The 21,678-nt window shown below is 43.1% G+C and overlaps 1 protein-coding gene across 3 annotated transcripts in view; it reads right to left on the bottom strand.

The window, feature by feature from the left end:
• LOC137426930 (fibulin-5) overlaps positions 1-20,719 on the bottom strand; it is a 50,152-nt gene extending 29,433 nt beyond the window's left edge. For 2 of the 3 annotated variants that reach the window (XM_068115965.2, XM_068115967.2), the window contains exons 1-4: positions 20,596-20,719; positions 15,773-15,848; positions 15,556-15,610; positions 12,669-13,082 (exon numbers count right to left, since the gene is read on the bottom strand). In XM_068115965.2, coding sequence (XP_067972066.1) covers positions 12,669-13,082; positions 15,556-15,610; positions 15,773-15,847 — 544 coding nt within the window. In that variant the 5' untranslated portion in view covers position 15,848; positions 20,596-20,719. Of the gene's footprint in view, positions 1-12,668; positions 13,083-15,555; positions 15,611-15,772; positions 15,849-17,588; positions 17,690-20,595 lie in introns of those variants that run through there. The other variant, XM_068115966.2, reaches the window with a different exon arrangement.
• Between the last annotated feature and the right edge of the window lie 959 nt (positions 20,720-21,678).

The following is a 21,678-nucleotide window of genomic DNA, read 5'->3' as shown; positions in this document are numbered from 1 at the left end:
ATGAAGGAGTGAAGGTGAGCAGAGAGTCTTGATTTTGGCAGTTTAACCATAAGAGGGTTGCAGGCAGATCTTGTGCGACCTGTAGGAATATTTGCGGGACAGAGCCCAGAGAGAGCTGGGGGGGCAAGGCCATAGAGGAGTCGGTAGAAGACGGAAAGACCACCAACCTGCCTGCGGTGAGTGAGTGAGAGGCCCTTGGAGTTAGCTTCATCGCGGGAGATTCCAATGATTCTGAATGCTTTGGTTTCAACAGCGTGAAGGCGAGCTAGGTGTGAGGCAGGAGCACCAGCCCAGAGGGGAGAGCAGTATTCCATTGAGCTGCGGATGAAAGCCTTGTATGTGGTGAGGAGCTCAGGTGTGCCAAGGAAGGACTTCGCACGACGGAGGATGCCCAGTCGGCGACTGGCTTTGGAGGCCAGATTTGAAATGTGGTTTTCCCAGGAAAGATCATGGCAGATAGTGAGACCCAAAAGCTTGAGTGACAGAACTTCTTGGAGAGGATTATTCAGAAAGTGGATGGGAGGGTTGTCCAGTCGGTCTTTTCGGAGAGACATCGTAAGAGTGTGAGATTTGTCAGGATTGAAAAACATGTTCCACTTGTTTCCCCAGTCTGTGATTTTGTCCAGGTCTGCAGAGAGTGAGGAGGCTGCAGACTGCCGATCTGAAGGATGAAGAATGGAGCGACAGAGAGTAGAGTCGTCAGCAAAGAGATAGAGAGGATTTTCAAGAGAGTCAGAGAGATCATTGATGAAGACCAGAAAAAGCACAGGGCCCAGAACACTGCCTTGGGGAACTCCAGCCTGAACAGGAAGAGGAGATGAGAGAAACCCATTCAGGGCCACACGTTGACTACGACTAGAGAGGAAGTCCGCCAGCCATGCGTGGAGATTTCCATGGATACCAAAAGAGGAGAGTTTGGTGAGCAGAGCGGGGTGCCAGACCGTATCGAAGGCACGTGATATGTCAAGGGAGACTGCTCTAATTTCCTGTTTGGCATTGAGGACCTCCATCCATTGTTGAGAAAGCAGAAGCAGCATGTCCAGAGTAGAGTGACCAGGTCTGAAACCAAATTGATGATCAGAGATCAAGCCATTGGAGAAGAGGAAAGATTTCATATCTGAAGCAATGATGGATTCCATGACTTTGCTGATAATTGGGAGAAGGCTCTAGCAGTTCTTCAGCTTTGCATGACCATCTTGAAAAGGCATCATTACACTCTGGAAAATACAACACACATCCTCAAAGAGATTTCATTACTGTTTCTAATCAAAGTGACTTCTCATTCAATGCTGTGTTTTTGGTGATCTATATTAAATCTGTAAAAAGTTCTAAAGTGTAAACTATATATTATGTCTGAATGGGCCAAAAAGGGATGGGGTGGTAAATCGAAGAGTTGAAAAAAGGAAGATAAACCAAGGGGGAGGATTAGAGAGAATAGGACAGAAAGGAAGTTGAAAGGATATGGAAGAGGAGGTGTGGAGGGCTATATCGAGGACAGGGTGGGTGAGGCAAATTCAGTCAACAATACGTCATAGCAGTTTTTACTATATTGGAAGCTTGTTTAATTCTGTAAATGTAGGAAGGTTGACGTTTGGGATTGAAAAGGTTAAGAGCATGGATAATCCCCATCGGTTGGCATCCATGGGGAGGAGGACATCCTCCTTAGGAAAGGCCCGGCTGAGTGCGGTGAGAAAGGCGAAGCCATTGTTGTGACGTCACAGGTACCCAGAGTGACCCAGGAAGTAACCGCACTTCCCCAAGCTCAGTGGCAGTTTGTCTCGTCCATTAAAATTACTAGCGTGACTCAGCGCACTCTGCACGCCTCACCACAAGTTGTTTCAGAGGGATAGCCATCTTTGACCATTTCGGTGTCTTTTTGTCTTCAGATTATTTTCGGACTTCATGTGTTTTGGGTCTTCAGGGCCATTTGGGTTTTCAGGGTCTTTTGGATCCTCTGGGCCTTTCAGGGTATTTTGGGTCTTTGGAGTGTTTTAGGTCTTCAGGGTCTTTTGGGTCTTCAGTGTCTTCAGGGGCTTTTGGGTCTTAAGGGTCTTTTGGTTCCTATGGGTCTTTGGGGTATTTTGGTTCTTTGGGTTATTTATGGGTCTTTTGGGTCTAAAGTATTTAAGGGTATTTGGAGTCTTCAGGGTGTTTTGGGTCTTCAGGGTGTTTTGGGTCTTCGGGGTGTTTTGGGTCTTCAGGGTGTTTTGGGTCTTCGGGGTCTTTTGGGTCTTCATGGCCATTTGGGTCTTGGGGGTCTTTTGGATCCTCTAAGCCTTTAACAATATGTTGGGTCTTCGGGGTTTTGGGTCTTCGGGGTGTTTTGGGTCTTGGGGTGTTTTGGGTCTTCAGGGTGCTTTGGGTCTTTGGTGTCTTTTGGGTCTTTGGTGCCATTTGGGTCTTCAGGGTCTTTTAGAGCCTCAGGGCCTTTAAGGGTATTTTGGGTCTTCATGGTGTTTTGGGTCTTCAGGGTATTTTGGGTCTTCAGGGGCTTTTGGGTCTTTGGGGTCTTTTGGGTGTTTTGGGTCTTGGGGGTATTTTGGGTGTTCAGAGTCTTTTGGGTTTTTAAGGGTATTTTGGGTCTTCAGGGGTCTTGGTGGTCTTAAGGTTATTGGGGGACTAAAAGGGTCGTTAAAGCTCTGAGGGGTGTCAGCAGTCTAAACGTAATTAAGAGTTCACGGACTGTGTCTTGGGTGTTAATTTATTTGAAGAAGCAGAAGAGGTTTTGGTCGCATATAAACATACATAACCATATACGTTTGCTCTATTATAATAAGATTACATTAGAATTAACCAAAAAAGCACACTGGCCCGATGACATGACGTTGACGTTTTGGCTTTTTTGGGTAAATTTAATGTTTTTCTGACTGCAAGCCTCCTAACTGGTGATGAGCAGGACAGAGACAATGTGTCCGCGTGGCAGGCGACACTTGTTGCTAACAGGTCGTGCAGCAACTGTTGTGGTGAAACTCAATCTGTGCCTTGCTCCCTCATCAGGTTAGGGGGAGCGATTTGTGTTTATTAGCGGCTTCGTTTGGTCACAAATAAACAATTTGCAGTATGTTGTCCTGATGAGGGAAAAATAAGCCCTCGTCGGGACGGCATGGTGTTGAAGTCGTGGGGTCTCACTCCTATGGAGGAGGGGTCCAATTGTATGACCATGCATTGTGGCCTTTCGGGGTCAGGATGCATGTGTTTTGATTGACCATGTGCTTCAGCCTTTGGGTTGAGGTGCATGTGCATGCCAATGGGACAGCCTTGATAGACGGTGTGCCTTGGCCGTGGGGTCAAGGTGCACGTCCAAGGCTGTTTAAATGTTTGATTTTTTACCTTTTTTATTATAAAAAGGCAGGCCCCATAAGGCCCATAATGATGGCGAAATCTAGATCGACATCTCTGCCTTTGTCTATTTGTGACCATAGAGCTTTAATCTCAGTCTGCAAAGACTTGAGTACGACACGGATGTCTCCTAGTTTGGAAGTGATATGTTGGTATAATTTATGCACATGACGTCAGCGTCGTCATAAGGTTAGTGTGGTTTTTTGGTAAAAAATTTATATATATATATATATATTATTATATTATATATGTGAGTATCGAGGGGAGTTCTTTTCAAATTGCTCTGATGTCATTTTCGAAATGATCATTTCTTGTGCCTCCAATAACCACCATTGGAGACCAATAACTCGCCTCAAGTGACCGGTGATACAAGACCCGTTGGAAAAACAAGCCAGCGTCTGAGCAAACAAATGGACATGTCTTGATAAACCAACAAATTCTCCACTTTATCATTTCTCAAGCTCCATTGGTCCAATGGTCCAGAGAGGCTCTTCATGGAGGGGAAGTGGTGAGGAGGATGTGTGTAGGGGGGAGCGGGGGGGCCCCAGAGGGGCAGGGGGGACAAGGTAGGTTCTTCAATGCAGGAAATGAGTTCAAGCATTCTGCTGTCTACTCAAACCATATGTATTGTGATTTCCACTATCATGAGGGAAATGATGGAGGAAGAGCATATAGCAGAGACCATCTCAATTATCCTTAATGCTTAAAAATAATTAATTAATAATATTGGGTCATCTGCCTTTGCCTTTGACTCAATATATTATATGGTGCTGCTGGTCTTTGCTTGGTATGTTGGAAATCTACTGTACTTGTTTCTGTTATCATAAATTTATTCGACTGATAATGTTATAACTCGAGATTAGATTGTACTTTAAATTGCTATTGTGCTCTGTTTGTAAGGCTTTCTGAGGCTCGCTATGAGTACAGAAGTCTCCAAGCTGCTCCTTGCTCTTCCTTCTCACCTCACCGACCCCAACCCTCCAATTTCTACAACCTCCTTAAATTAAAGCAACAAAAATGAGAAATCAAGACGAAAATCAAAATTCCCAACCAACTCATTTTTAGCCGCGTCGCAGACGCTGGTCATAGAGTGCCCTCTGCTGTTGTTGTTGTTCTTCTTCTTGTTCTCCTTCTTGTTCTTGCAGAGAAGACAAAACCTCAAAGCTCCACCCATTCTGGGAACCATAGCTCCACCCATTCTGGAAGAGGCTTCATATAAACAAATATCCACCATTTTATTAACTCGCATAGCTTTGAGGCCTGTTTTGTAGGCCCGTGGTGTCTTCCTCTCTCACACCGTTTTATTTCAAATCAAATTCGATATATCATTTCATTTTTCACAGTCACTAACATAGTTTTAGACTCGGTTGAAAAAAAACGGGAAGAAAATCCGATGAAAGTTGCCCTTTATAGAACGAAATGAATTCTCAAAGGCCTGTAACTTCAAGTCCATTGAGATATATATTTTTTAAATCGCGGCATGGTCAGTCATACACCGCCCGAAATAACAGACGGGAAAATGCCGAGATATATATATTTTGTTTAAATCGCGGCATGGTCAGTCATACACCGCCCGAAATAACAGACGGGAAAATGCCGAGATATATTAAAAATTCGTCCATTTGATGACAATCGTCACGATGAAATATTTAATTTATACGTCGTCACAATAATGTGGAGAGAGGAGCATAGCTTCGTTCACGTGTCGCCACATACGGGAAATTGCCGAGATATATATTTTTTTAAATCGCGGCATGGTCAGTCATACACCGCCTGAAATAACAGACGGGAAAATGTCGAGATATATTAAAAATTCGTCCATTTGATGACAATCGTCACGATGAAATATTTAATTTATACGTCGTCACAATAATGTGGAGAGAGGAGCATAGCTTCGTTCACGTGTCGCCACACACGGGAAATTGGCGAGATATATATTTTTTAAAATCGCGGCATGGTCAGTCATACACCGCCTGAAATAACAGACGGGAAAATGCCGAGATATATTAAAAATTCGTCGCCACACACGGGAAATTGCCGAGATATATTTTCACTTTGCACAAAAATAACATCAAGTAATCGAATCAATAGGAATGTCCTGTGCCTATAACATCGACGTTATAGGCACAGCTGCATCTAGGCATTGTGTAACATCGACGCGGCTTTTGTTTTAATGAAAACTTTTTGTACTTGTTTTTATAATAAAATGTTAGGACTACCAGTACAATCGAGCAAACCTTTATTTTGGCCAAGTCTTGGAATATGGAAACAGGCCAGAAAGATTATATTTCAAATGTGTCTTGACGCTGTCTCTTGGAATGTCTTAGAACAAAGAATGTCTTCTTGTGAACCTTGTGCAGCAACCTGAGGTTGTTATTATCAGGGTTCTCCTCCAGGCTAAGAATGCGAATTATTTGGCACCGTTTGCCTCCACACACTTTTCCAAGTTTGAATGCTTGATAATTAAGGGGAGTAAAGAATACCTAAATTATTTAAACTTCAAAGTCTCCTCTGAAATCTTGAGCTATTGTGAGTAACTTATATCCGTATCAAGTGAGAAAAACCAAAAACCACGTGATCCACAATACGCGCCCGTGAGATCCCGGATGCTTTCTGAAATCCATTTTTCACTCCCATGTAAAACTTTGTGCCGTGCATGTAAATCCAAGGGACCATCATTTTCGGGCTTGGTTGGAATTTCTCGCCAGCATGACAGGTGACGAGACTGTTCTGGGAGTTTGGCCAGGATTTAACTCAAAAGTTTAGGTTATCAATCGACAAATACCTTTATTTATAAATATAGCTCTGATAATGTTATTGGAAGATTAATATTCGACACATTTGCTAAAAGGTTCCCGTTAAAGATCATTTACTTCGTATCTTGAAAGTCCTATTTTTGTCATTGCCTCTGCAACCGAAGGTGAATGAGGTTATGTTTTCACTCCGGTCTGTCTGTCTGTCTGTTTGTCTGTCTGTCTGTGAGCTTAATATCTCAAAAAAACATGGAAAGATCCAGACAAAACTTGGTGGACAGGTTGGAGGTGTTACGATTACGAATTGATTCGATTTTGGTACTTGTACTTGTAACATACAGGACTTGCACAACAACAACAACACAACAACATGCATTTTAAGGCCATGTTCCCTGCTAGAGCGGGGGTTAGCCTTGCGGGCCCCATGACAATCTTCTCCATTTTGCCCTATTTTCTGCATCTCTCCTTGTTAACCCCCTTGCCCGCATTTCTTCTTCCACCATCTTTAGCCAAGTCTTTCTCGGTCTTCCCCGTCCTCTACTTCCTTCTACATTAACTTCCATCACTCTTCTCAACCAGTCACTTTCATCCTTCCTCAATACATGACCAAACCATCTCAACCTGTTCCTCTTCACAGCATCAATCACAGGCAATATTCCCATCATCTTTCGCAATTCATCATTTGTCTTCCTCTCTCTCAACGATACTCCGCACATCCATCGAACCATTCGCATTTCCACCCTTTCCAGCCTTCGTTGCTGCTCTACGTTCATTACCCATGTCTCGCTCCCATAAATCATAACACTTCTCACACATGCAGCATACACCTTTCCCTTCAGCTTCAGCGACACTCTCCTCCTCATCAGCACGCCACTCAGTTCCCGAAACTTCTTCCATGCACATCTCACTCGAGCAACCGTTGCCGAGTCTGATCCACCTTCTCCATTCAGCATGTCTCCGAGGTAGCAAAATGTTTTCACACCTTCCAGCTTCACGCCGTCTCCAAGATCCAACTCAACATTTCCTCCATCTGCAGCTCCCTCTGTGCACACCTTACATTTGAATGTAGCTGCCACACTGGTTAATGACCCTCTCAGACCACTACATTTTTGATGAACCCACTCAGCACACATTGTACATTGAATGGAGTTCACCCCGACACCCTTCCTACACACAGCACACGGCCACTTCCCAGTTCTTTCCACCTCACCACATGCTTTACCACTTGCCATCACCTTTGTCTTTCCGATATTCACCTTCAGACCTTTTGTCTCCATACATTCCTTCCACTTGTTCATCTTTTCCTTCAGTCCATCCATACTTTCCGCAATCAACACCAGATCATCTGCATACAACAACTCCCACGGTAAACCCTCCTTTACGGTCTGAGCCAGCACCTCCATCACAGCTACAAATAGTAGTGGACTTAGTACCGACCCCTGATGCACTCCCACCTTCACCTCAAACTCACCACTGTTCCCGTCCTTCGTCCTTACAGCTGTGCGTGCTCTTTTGTACATTGCCATCACTACTCTGATCAACCATTCCTCCACTCCTAACTTCCTCAATGCCCATGTCAATACTTTGCGTGGAACCCTATCGAATGCTTTCTCCAGATCAACAAACCCAAAAAACAACTTCTTCCTCTTATCCATGTACTTCTCCTGCAACTGCCTCACAATGAAAAGCGCATCTGTCGTTCCTCTTCCTGGCATAAATCCAAACTGCATTTCGTCGATCTTCACTTTCTTCCTTATCCTCCTCTCCAACACCCTTTCCAATACCTTCATTCCATGCTCCAATAACTTTATCGCTCGGTACGAGCCACACTCCAGAGGGTCACCTTTCCCCTTGTATAGAGGGACGAGGGTACTCAGTTCCCAATTCACTGGAATGCGGCCTTCTTTCACCACCAAATTACAGATCTCTGTCATTCTCTTCACACCCCAACTTCCTGCTGCCTTCAACATATCTCCCACAACTCCCGTCGGCCCTCCCGCTTTTCCACTCTTCATTGCTTTTATCGCTTCCTCAACTTCCTTCTCAGTTATCTTCTCTGCCGGTCCTAAAACTGGGTTACTCTCTATGTTGCCATCCCATTCATTCTCTGTATTCAACAGCATTTCCATATATCTTTTCCATCTTCCTTTAATTCCATCTGGGTCGACAACGATTTGTCCCACTTCATCCTTCAAGCAACTCACCCCCATCACATCACACCTCTCTTTCGCTATCTGCTTTGCAATCCTGAATACTGCTTTCTGACCCTCTTCCGAATCCAAGCGTTCTCCGAACATTTTCCTACATGCCTCCTGCGCCTTTGCTACCTCTTTCTTTGCAGCCTTCCTGGCTGCCTTATAACTTTCATGCTCTGCTGTTTCTGCTCCCGTACCCTTCGCCTTCTGCCACTCTTTGAACTTCTTCCTCTTCTCGTCAATCCTCTTTCATCAGGTGATTCAGGTGATTCAGGAATCAATTCAGGTGAGGAGCTCAGGTGTGCCAAGGAAGGACTTCGCACGATGGAGGATGCCCAGTCGGCGACTGGCTTTGGAGGCCAGATTTGAAATGTGGTTTTCCCAGGAAAGATCACGGCAAATAGTGAGACCCATTCAGGACTTGCACAATACTTGCAAAATCCACCCCTCCCCCCCCCCCCCCCCTGCTTTCCTCCAAAAACGTTGCCTTGGATATATCAAATTTGCCATTTCATTAACATCAAAACTGATGATCTAAATCAAAGCTCAAGCCAATCGGCTAAAAATTGATTATTTTTCAGATGAAAATTGATAATTTTAGAAGTTTGACCTTGAGTTGACCTTTGACCTTTTGACCTCAAAAATAGTTGGTTTCTCAATTTAGTGATGTACTATGCAATTGCTCTTTAATTTTCAGGTTAATCTGCTGAAAAGTGACGATTTTTCTGATGAAATTTGACAGAAGTTTGACCATGAGTTGACCTTTTGACCTAAAAAAAAAAAAGAAGGTTGCTTTCCCAATTCAGTGATGCAATAATTGCTCTGCAATTTTCAGGTTAATTGGCTGAAAAGTGACGATTTTTTCAGATGGAATTTCACATTTGTATACTGAATCGAGGCTCGTGAAAGAGCTTACATTTATTTCACAAACAAATCAACCAGACAAACAAAACACACAAAAAGAGGGAGCGGAAGACAAGATGGGGAGAGAAGGGGAAGGACACAACCACAACATTTGAGAGCAGGGAGAAGTGTGGGAGGGAGAGGGCTTGGGGGCAGGAGGCGTGGGAGGGGGAGGGCGGGGGGGGAGAGGTATAAAACACAAGGGGACCAAAATTAGCGGGGGTAGAAAAGATCAAGGTTTTGGATGGGGGAGGATAAGAGATGGTGGTGAACAGCTGTTTTAAAGACCTGGAGGGTGCAGTGGGATTGAAGAGAGTGAGGGAGTTTGTTCCAGAGGCGGGAGAAAAGAGGAATGAAGGAGTGAAGGTGAGCAGAAAGTCTTGATTTTGGCAGTTTAACCATAAGAGGGTTGCAAGCAGATCTTGTGCGACCTGTAGGAATATTTGGGGGACAGAGCCCAGAGAGGGCTGGGGGGGCAAGGCCAGAGAGGAGTCGGTAGAAGACGGAAAGACCACCAACCTGCCTGCGGTGAGTGAGTGAAAGGCCCTTGGAGTTAGCTTCATCGCGGGAGATTCCAATGATTCTGAACGCTTTGGTTTCAACAGCGTGAAGACGGGCTAGGTGTGAGGCAGGAGCACCAGACCAGAGGGGAGAGCAGTATTCCATAGAGCTGCGGATGAAAGCCTTGTATGTGGTGAGGAGCTCAGGTGTGCCAAGGAAGGACTTCGCACGACGGAGGATGCCCAGTCGGCTACTGGCTTTGGAGGCCAGATTTGAAATGTGGTTTTCCCAGGAAAGATCATGGCAAATAGTGAGACCCAAAAGCTTGAGTGACAGAACTTCTTGGAGAGGATTATTCAGAAAGTGGATGGGAGGGTTTTCCAGTCGGTCTTTTCGGAGAGACATCGTAAGAGTGTGAGATTTATCAGGATTGAAAGACATGTTCCATTTGTTTGCCCAGTCTGTGATTTTGTCCAGGTCTGCAGAGAGTGAGGAGGCTGCAGACTGCCGATCTGAGGGTTGAGGAATGGAGCGACAGAGAGTAGAGTCGTCAGCAAAGAGATAGAGAGGATTTTCAAGAGAGTCAGAGAGATCATTGATGAAGACCAGAAAAAGCACAGGGCCCAGAACACTACCTTGGGGAACTCCAGCCTGAACAAGAAGAGGAGATGAGAGAAACCCATTCAGGGCCACACGTTGACTACGACCAGAGAGGAAGTCCGCCAGCCATGCGTGGAGATTTCCATGGATACCAAAGGAGGAGAGTTTGGTGAGCAGAGCAGGGTGCCAGACCGTATTGAAGGCACGTGAAATGTCAAGGGAGACAGCTCTAATTTCCTGTTTGGCGTTGAGGACCTCCATCCATTGTTGAGAAAGCAGAAGCAGCATGTCCAGAGTAGAGTGACCAGGTCTGAAACCAAATTGATGATCAGAGATCAAGCCATTGGAGAAGAGGAAAGATTTCATATCTGAAGCAATGATGGATTCCATGACTTTGCTGATAATTGGGAGAAGGCTGATTGGTCTGTAGTTGCTGGGATCTGTTTTTGCACCTTTTTTGTGCAAAGCGGTGATGCTGGCTGATTTCCAAGCAGATGGCAGATGACCTTGAGCAAAAGAGAGGATGAAGAGAACAGAAAGAGGGAATGAAAGAGCAGAAGAACATGATTTTAGGACCCGTGGGCTGATGCCGTCAGGACCAGTTGCAGAATCAGAGTCGAGGGTTGACAGAAACTTTTCCACCTTGTCAGGAGGAAAGGACACAGAGTCCAGGAGCAGCTGGGTACGACTGGGTATGGTGGGTACAGAGAGGGATGGGTTTGGGACACAAGATTTAGAGGCAAACACAGAGTTGAGGCATTCAGCTTTTTCATGTGCGGAGTCAGCCGTTAAGCCGTTTGAGGTGAGGGAGGGGATGGAGGGGGAACAAACACCAGAAACAGATTTGACCAGACGCCACCAGGATTTGGAAGAGGGAGACAGATAAGAGAGTTCGGTCTTGAGAACGGTGAGATATTGTTTCCTGGCTCTCCTGAGGGTGGACACACACTTGTTTCGGGCTTTGTGAAAGGAAATGAGATTTCCTTCCGTTGGATTTGCTTTCCAGGAGACGAAAGCAAGTTGTTTCAGGGCAACAGCCTCACCACAATATTCCGTGTACCATGGACGGGAGGAAGGGTATGACAACTGAAGACGAGATGGGATAAATCTGTGCATGAGAGAGAGCAATTTACTTTGAAAGAATTCCCAGGATGAGTTGATGTCAGAGGCGGTAGAGATGGGAGACCAGTCCAGATGATTGATGGCTGCTTGAAGACCGTGCCAGTTGGCCTGAGTGAAATGCCAGACTCGTCGACGCTGAGGAGGCTCTCTGAGAATGGTCAGAGAGATGTCCACTTTGACAAGCACATGATCAGATGAGCCGATTGGAGCAGAAGAAGAGCAGCAGACATTTTCAGGGAAGTTTGTCATAACCAAATCCAGAAGAGGAGATGCTCCATTGACTGAGATCCGGGTCGGGAAATTGACAGATTGTGTCAGTCCCAGTGAGTCGCAGAAGTCCTTTGCTGAAGAGCCATGCCTGGTGAGAGAGGTACCCACACCCAGCCAACTGGCATGGTGACAATTGAAATCACCACATATGAGGAAGAGAGAGTTGGGATGGGTAGATAGAAGTTGGTCCATATTATCAGACAGTGAGATGGAGATGGAGTCATCGCTCGCTGTTTGGTGGACGGTACAACACACATATGAACAAAAGGTGGGAGCGAAGGGGAAGCCGTAGCCAAAGGTATTCCTGGGGGTGAGGTGGAGAGAGGGCAGTGGAGGGCGAGTGAGGAAGAGTTTTTTATAAAGATAGTAACCCCACCTCCAGTTTGACCTTGAGTTGACCTTTTGACCTAAAAAAAAAAAAGGTTGCTTTTTCAATTCAGTGATGCAATTGCTCTGCAATTTTCAGGTCAATCAGCTGAAAATTGATGATTTTTCAGATGAAATTTGATTATTTCAGACGTTTGACCTTGAGTTGACCTTTTAACCTCAAAAATAGTTGGTTTGCCTACTCAGTGAGCCTAATATGCAAATCCTGTTCAACTTTCAAGTCAATCGGATGAAAAATGACCAGTTTAGAAATTTGACCTCAAGATGACCTTTGACCTCAAAATCAATAGGCTTCTCTGTTGTGACTACCCTCTCCAACTTGGTAAAGCTTCATGATGATTGGTTTAGAATTGTGACATGTAGGTGATTGACAGACAGCCAAACAGACAGATAGCAGACAGACAGACAGAATACCAAAGTCAACCGACCAATATACTTGAAAAATCTTTCATTTTGTAAATAACAAACAGACAGATAGACAGGGGTGAAAACATAACTGCCCTCCACCTTTTGTGGTTGAGGTAATGACAGGTTTTCTTTCATCCATTTCATAATTAATTAGCACACCAATATGAGTGAAGGGACACTTTCGACTTACCCATACACTGGTTTCTGGAGTCAGGAACATAGCCCGGAGGGCAGGGAGATCGCCCAGAATCAGTCCCACCGCGGGACCATGGCAATCGACCTGAGGTATGGGTGCGGGAACGAGATGGAGTAAAAGTGGGCCTTCGACGGAGGGGAGATGTTCGGTCAATGGAAGTGGAGGAGGAAGAGGAGGATGATGAACCACGAGAAGAAGAGGATGTGGAAGAGTGAGGGTTTGAAGGCCGGTAAATTCGACCGGTGGAAGGACGACTTGGCACGGTGTCTCTACGTTCACCCGGGTTGTTCCAGCGGTCAGTGACCAGGAACGTGGCGGTTTTTGGAAGGCACAGGTAACCTGCATTGTGGTTCACGCACTTCATGTCTCCCTTGCAGGCCTCGGGGATACTTTCACACTCATTTATATCTGTTGTGGAAACAAAAGCATTGCAGCATAGATTATTTCCACATATATATATATATATATATATGTATATATATATATATATATATATATATATATATATATATATATATATATATATATATATATATATATATATATATATATATGTTGTTGTGGAAATGATTCCTCTGAGTTAATAAATGCTTAATATGGCATAGTTATTTCTTTATTCAGTGTTTAGCATAAGTGTAGAAGTAATTAAATGTAATTTTAGATATGCGTCATGTATGTGGTAGATGGATGATGTGCACCCTCCCCAATGTGTTTCTCTAAAACCCTACATCCCCTGTTCGACCCTTAATTCATATCTTTCACTTTGCTCTTTCTTCTAAATGTGCTTCTCTGGTGTCTGGGAAGGCCGCCAGGTCTCGATTTTAGGTGGTAGACCTTCTAGACTTCTCCAGGGGCCTTGTCGCTATGCACTTAAGGTATAAGGCCAAAGAAGGCGATCGCCCCACCCACCAGCCGTGTTACAGGCCAATGGCGAGACAGAGCGGAGGGGCGCAAGTCATCATCAGTGACGTTGATGGGCGAGAAAATTTCAGGCAGGCTCAATTAAAATCGGAGCAGAGAACCCAGTCAACACCACGGAGAAAGGATTCCTAGGTTAAGGAAGAAGCTTCCTAAGCTTCTTAAGAAAGGCGAAAATTGGGGCTTCCTAAGAGAAAGCTGCGCCCATTCCGCCGACGCTACATCCACTCCGTCAAGTCGTCCTCTCTCCTTCCATCCAGGCCGGAGCAGTGGACTGAACCGAGCAGGCAATCCTGAAACAACACCACTGGTTTGCCATATAACACTTGTCTCGTGACTCTCACAAGTCTTCCTACAATCATATGAATGAAGGCCTATTAAGATCCTTAGATAATTAAGGATGTGCCGTTTGTCACCTGGACTGTTCATGAGAGCGTACGTCGGTAGAGGGTAATTTGGGGACATTTTATGTGTTGGTTGGATCCATTTGTTGTTAAACTGTTTTGCTTATTCTTGTATTCTCGCCCTTGTTGTTACAAAAATACAATTTACAAACTTGACTTAGTCTCTAGGTTTGTTCTGGCGGATTCATCTGTGGTGGTTTACCAAGTTACCTTAAAGGTATAGCTGGTCGCCATCCCTGTACCGCCAGAGCCTTGCATCACGTGGCTCGGTTGCTCGGCTGGAGATTGAGATCAGTCACATGATCGCCTATCAGCACGATGCTCACCTGATCAAGGGACCCCAACCTGCACTGTAAGGATCTGGAAGGGGGTCTTTGAAACTGGCCACTGTTGTGGTCGTTTTGACACACCTCGGCGGATTCGAACTATCAGTCATGACAGTCATATGTTCATTATTGTAAATTTACAGCCTTTACAAGTGTGTGTGAAACCAGACTTGGTGGTGTAATGGTTGGAGCGTCCGCTCCGAGTCTGGGAGATCTGCGGGTCAAACAACAGCCGAGTCATACCAAAGACTAACAATGGTAAGCGCTGCTTGATATTCAGCATTTCAAAGATTAAGAACACAGACAATCCCCAGAAGTTGGCATCCATGGGGAAGAGGAAATTCCTCCTTCGGAAAAGCCCAGTTGAGTGTGGTGAGAAAGGGCCACCATTGTTGTGACGTCGCTTGTACCCAGAGTACCCCGGAAGTGATGGCACTTCCCGAAACTTGGTGGATTCGGACGAGACTTGGTGAACAGGTTGGGTGCCTGACAAGAACAAATAGATTCAATTTTTGTGAAGATCCAAATCCAGATGCGAGAATTTTTTTTAAACCTCAAAATTAGGTGGATGGGCTGGTTGACAATAACAAGCTGATTCGATCTTGGTTAAGGTCTGGATCCAGGTCCGGCCTATCAGTGGGATACAAAATGTAAACTGCTTACCCTGGCAGAGGTGCATACCTACCTCTAGATCTCTAGATCTCTAGATAGAGGTGCATCTAGAGGGGATCTACCGAGTGCTGCTCTTGTTTCATCATTCATGCATACCTGACATTCAGTAAAGGGTAGCACTATGTATATGCAGGTGTTGGTGAAAAAAAGAGAGGATAACTTCAATGGGGAGTTGTTAACAATCCCCAAACAGCCCAGTTTTGTCTCCGAGAGATTATTTTATTTTATTTGGACCACTCCAGGAACATCTGGTGGTGACAATGTGATTCGCTATGTGAAAACTGAAATGGCTCTATGACCCTCCTGAAGAGTTCAAGGTACCTCTTGCGTTAAGACATGACTACATGACACGACAAATGTGCATGTGGGGAGTCAATGTCTTAACATTTCGGACGAGTTTCATCAACTGAACTTCACATTCTAAATTGAAAGAACAGAAATTGCAGGTTAATCTTGACCGACCTTCGTACCGGGACCTAGTTCGGCACCTAGTTAAGACACACGGGTTGAAAACTGGACTTTCTAATGACTGTTCCCTGATGTGTTCCTGCTTGTTCTTACCCTTGCAGTTTCTTTGTTCATCATCCCACGTGTAACCTTCCATACATTGCTGTAACTGCATGACACAGGAAACCATGTGATGGTTAAACAGGAACTTGTACTTCAACAAAAATGCAAAGAAAAATACATTTTGACAACACAATCATTTTTTGTCCTCAAGTGTGTTAATAAAAAGTTAATTACCAGAGATGGTTTTTGAAAAGTTTATTTTACTTACTCTATGATGAGATACTTGGCTGAGGCAGAGGAACGGCGCCGACAGCAGCATCATGAGTGCAAGGAAGGAATGCATCCTAAACCGCAAATACGACATCTCAACACATACGCTAAACACACCAATAAGAGTTTATCGCTTTGGATATAGCACAATGCATATGTTATACTCATGGATTGGTGGTGGAGTCGTGGACGTTCTTGGAACAATTCCTGAAGAGTCCTCTCCAAGTATTGGTGAATATGCGGAGTGCTATCCTACATTCTGGGGCTACCACGAGATGAGGTCCACATTGCGTGGAGACACGAGATGTGAGGAGTCCTATTGAAGTTGTCAATACAAGGGTCGATCTGCTTCATTCATTCATGTTGTCTCTTTGTCTACCTCCAGTAATTCTCTCTTATTCAAACTGTGGAGCCACATTCCTTATGATTCCGTTTTCCCTTCTAGCTTTTCAATATGACACCACACGGTCTACTCGCTTCATCGCTGATGCCCCTCGGTGACCTTTTGATGAACACTTTAGGGTTGTTCCACCGATTCACCCTTCTCTCAGTTAATAACACATTTGCTGATTTGCTCTTCCATGAGCCTCAAGTATCTGCCGACATGAAAGAGCATATTGTGAAAAGATTAAACTTCGAAGAGGCTTTGGAAGCTACAACTGTCTACAGGAAGAAAGCATGTCCTCAAGTTACTTTCAAATGTAAAGCTCCACCAGAAACCATGAAGGAAGGATCTTGCACCATCAGAACTCGGTACTTATTTTAGTCCTTTTTTTGTCCTTTCAAAACCAGCATCCCAGTTTTCCCAATGGTGGGCAAGTTTCCCATGAGACAAAAGGTTTTTATTACTCATAGGACAAACATGTCAAGATAGATATGATGTTTAACACAACATCCATCTTCCTTGTACAATGTGAGAGTCGGAGAGTATTTGGGTGAAAACACCATTTTCATGCATCCGTCTTGCATGTTGAAGGACTTTCAATCAGCTTGTTTATTTGTGAGCAACATCTCAATTGCTTGGTTATTAGCAAAGGGAAATGGATGCTTGGTTGTTCAAGAAGGTGGGAGGTTTGACTGGGAATGGTACTAATAACCAAAAGATGACAATTTCACAGTGGTGTTGATGACTTCAGCAGATTGATGACAAAGGATTGGTCTATTTAGCATTTCTATGTTAAACAGAGGGCTGATGATGCACGGAACCCAGGATCAAATTCCTTTTTGCGATGTCCATTTCTCCATTGTGTACAAATATCCTTATGTTTCATATTGGAGTAAGGCCTGGTGAAGTGGTGTTGGCTTAACGGTTAAGGTGGCTGGCTTAAGATCCCAGGGTCCTGAGTTTGAGCCCCTGCTCATGCCATTGATTAATACCAGGGGAGTTGACTCAGCCTGTCATCTTTCTGAGGTTGGCAAAATGAGCACCAGCTTACTGGGAAGAATGAGCCATTCGTGGATCCTGCCGTATCCTGCGTCGGAGTGGCGACCCATCCAGGATTGTGCCCAATAGCCTCGGAAACTGCTTCAGCAGTCCTTTGCATGTAAAGATGCAAAAGGAGTGGGCTTCTTCTCACATTGGAGTAGACTGCGGTGTCTTAATACAAGCTCCACTATGCCGGGAATGCCATCAATATTGTAAGCAATTCCGATGACGGAGAAGACAACTTTTATTTTGGAGAGTACATATTATTACCTGCAAAACAAGGGCATTAAACAACAACACAACACCATTGTACTTTTACATCAATAACAAGAACATTACGAGATAACAAATCAATCGGGATAGCTCACGATGAAGCAACCATTCTGACCTGATCGAACACCAAACAGGACAACAGTGAAGACCACTTCAGATTTAAAGGCGAGACTGAAATTGCTTCAATACGATCTGCAGGTTCCAGAATCAGTCTGCCTTATCCCAAGTGTCCACCCAGGTGTCAATGGGGGTCGAATAAGGAGTCACACCCACACAGACCCACATGAATTATTTTATTGAAATGCAACTTTGAACAACCCCTCATTCCCCCCTCCCTTCCGCTCCACTAACCCCACCTCCAACAGGCGCACAGAGCTCGATTATATGGCACATAAAACCTTCACACAGGTTTTTTTTCTCATACATCAATGATCCATTTACCTCGTCTGACTTGAATGCACTATACATTTACCATGTAACATAAATATGTTGTGAATAGCCGGACGCAAGAGACCTCAGTGTCAAAAGAGCGTCACTTGGCATACCGAAAGTGATGGACATTTCGGCACCACAAGAAAGACCTACACTGTGATTGCTTGTATGGCAGTGAAAAGAAAAAGTTGCTCAGAAAGCTAAGGTTGTGTAGATCGCCAGATTACCACGGAATTTCCCGGCATGATTTTTTGCAGCAATTTTGTATTATAACCCAGGTTGGTATTATTTATTTAATATCTCGACCATGATAGATAAATACATGCAAATGCTTTGTACCAAGCAAATATCAGACAAGCCATTATTATAATTACTCTTAAGATAACTATTCCATATAATCATAATTACACAATAAGCATGTTTACTCATTTCTATTTTCGAAGATAAGTCTAAAGCTATCCATCAATTTTTACGAGATAGGAAGGAGCTTGATTGAACTCTCACCTTCTACTATGTTTAATATAAACCTTTTGCAAACTGGAACGTAAATTTTGTAAGATTTACAAACCTGTACCTTCTATTGTAGAACTTTCCAAACACGTGCTAGAATTTTTTTTTAACCAGCTTTCACTAACTTTTACCAAACTTTCACTAACTTTTACCAACTTTCACTAACTTTTACCAACTTGTACTAGCTTTTATCCAACTTTTACCAACTTGTAGCATCTTTTATTCAACTTTTGAAAACTTATGCTAACTTTGATCGAACATTTACAAACATACATGAACTTTTATCCAGCTTTTATGAACTTTTACAAACCTACACGAACTTTTATTTAACTTTTACAAACTTACACAAATTTTTGTCCAACTATTACAAACCTACATGAGCTTAATCTAACTTTTACAAACTTTTACAAACTTACACAAACTTTTATCCAACAATTACAAACATACATGCACTTAATCTAACTTTAACAAACTTATACAAACTTTTATCCAAATATTACAAACCTACATGAGCTTAATCTAACCTTTACAAACTTACACAAACTTTTATCCAACAATTACAAACATACATGCGCTTAATCTAACTTTTACAAACTTATACAAACTTTTATCCAAATATTACAAACCTACATGAGCTTAATCTAACCTTTACAAACTTACACAAACTTTTATCCAACAATTACAAACATACATGAGCTTAATCTAACCTTTACAAACTTACACAAACTTTTATCCAACAATTACAAACATACATGCACTTAATCTAACCTTTACAAACTTACACAAACTTTTATCCAACAATTACAAACATACATGCGCTTAATCTAACTTTTACAAACTTATACAAACTTTTATCCAAATATTACAAACCTACATGAGCTTAAACTAACTTTTACAAACTTACACAAACTTTTATCCAACAATTACAAACATACATGCACTTAATCTAACTTTTACAAACTTATACAAACTTTTATCCAAATATTACAAACCTACATGAGCTTAATCTAACCTTTACAAACGTACACAAACTTTTATCCAACAATTACAAACATACATGCACTTAAACTAACTTTTACAAACTTACACAAACTTTTATCCAACAATTACAAACATACATGCACTTAATCTAACTTTAACAAACTTATACAAACTTTTATCCAAATATTACAAACCTACATGAGCTTAATCTAACCTTTACAAACTTACACAAACTTTTATCCAACAATTACAAACATACATGCGCTTAATCTAACTTTTACAAACTTATACAAACTTTTATCCAAATATTACAAACCTATATGAGCTTACTCTAACTTTTACAAACTTATACAAACTTTTATCCAAATATTACAAACCTATATGAGCTTACTCTAACTTTTACAAACTTATACAAACTTTTATCCAAATATTACAAACCTACATGAGCTTAATCTAACTTTTACAAACTTATACAAACTTTTATCCAAATATTACAAACCTATATGAGCTTAATCTAACTTTTACAAACTTATACAAACTTTTATCCAAATATTACAAACCTATATGAGCTTACTCTAACTTTTACAAACTTATACAAACTTTTATCCAAATATTACAAACCTACATGACCTTAATCTAACTTTTACAAACTTACACAAACATTTATCTAACAATTACAAACATGCATGTGCTTAATCTAACTTTTGCAAACTTATACAAGCTTTTATCAAACTTTTACAAACCTACACTAAGTTTTACTACCTTATATTAGCTTTTATCCACCATTTACAAACCTACACTAACTTTTATCCAGCTTTTACAAAGTTTCATATAACTTTTACATATCTACACGAACTTTCATCCAACCTTTGCAAACCTACACTAATTTTTATCTAACTTTTAGAAACCTACACCAACTTTTATTCAAATTTTCAAAACCTACACTAACTTTTATCCAATTTATACAAACGTACACTGACCTTTTTCAAACTTTTACAAACTTATCCCAAAGCTGTAACAAACTTTTATAGAGGAGGTTGAGCACATCATCATAACAGAGGATATATAGCTTATCGCAGATATAAACAATGTCAATTGCGATATTTAAAGCAGAAAACAGAATGTCTCGTAATTAAGGTGTCATCACGTGCAATCTTAAAACATTTTTTGAACCCGAGGACACTTTGTGGTGCACTCACCTGAAACGTTGATCCTTCAATCAAACTCCTTGGGTTCTGATGTCTCGTCGGATGCTCTCCCCCGGTGGTTGTAGGGGAGGGGAAGGGGGAGGTTTCAATTCAATGCAGTCTCAAGCAAATCCAGACGCAACCCTTAGCTAGTAGCGTACAGGCTCGGGGGTACGGGCTGAGTGAGTAGTCGGGGTTGGGTGGGGGGCTCAATCGCGCTGGAGGGGGAACGTCTCGAGGTCGCGAGTTATATAGGGCGAGTCCCCCGCCCGCTGCCCATCTGGTGGCGCTTTATTTCACGGTGAGCCCTTCACGATAGGAATTTCTGCGGTGGCCAAGGACAGCACCCGTAAACTTAGCTGATTTAGCGACGGCTAATACACACCACTTTGCCTCCTCCCCGTCTCCACCCCGACCTCATTCCTGGCGCTTCGTCTGCAGGCTCGAGCAATGGCGCTTTATGGGTTCACGGTGGGCGGTGAGCCTTTACGAAAAGAGCTCTCAAAGACATAGTCAGAGCCCGTGAACAATTAGAAAACCATACAGTTCTCCTACTCCTGGACAATCATATCCCCTGGACATGAATCGCTCCTATCCAGACGAAGGATGCTCGACTGTGTCCCACTTCCTGGGAAAGTGCTTTCTAATAAATACTATAAAGTTACTACATTGGTGAAAATGGTGTACCTGGAGGGTTAAAAGGTGTACCTGGAGGGTTAAAAGGTGTACCTGGAGAGCTTTTAACCCTGGAGGGTTAAAAGTTGGAAATTGTCATAGGCTATCCTAAAGGTTTATCCATTGTAGTTTACACTCTTTGTGCCGTTTATTGGTTCGATAAGAGAGATCATCATCAAAGCTTCACTCCATTATTCTTAACCTCAACCAACAATTTTAAACTTTCAATCCGATTGCCAAATGCAAATGCGTGTTACAGTACAAGCTCTCACACTGTGCAAGTACACGTGTTAATGTGTCTCGTGCTGCGCCCCACCCCCCACGGGGGGCGGGGGGGGCTCACCTCTCTCGTGTGGCCCTTTTCTTGCCGAAGCGCGTTTTTACGGTCGACTTGCGGACCAGCCCTGGCACAGACGGCAT

This window comes from Myxine glutinosa, chromosome 5 (genome assembly GCF_964187855.1).
Source record: "Myxine glutinosa chromosome 5, kmMyxGlut1.1, whole genome shotgun sequence".
NCBI lineage: Eukaryota > Metazoa > Chordata > Myxini > Myxiniformes > Myxinidae > Myxine > Myxine glutinosa.
This window is presented reverse-complemented; position numbering and strand designations above follow the sequence as displayed.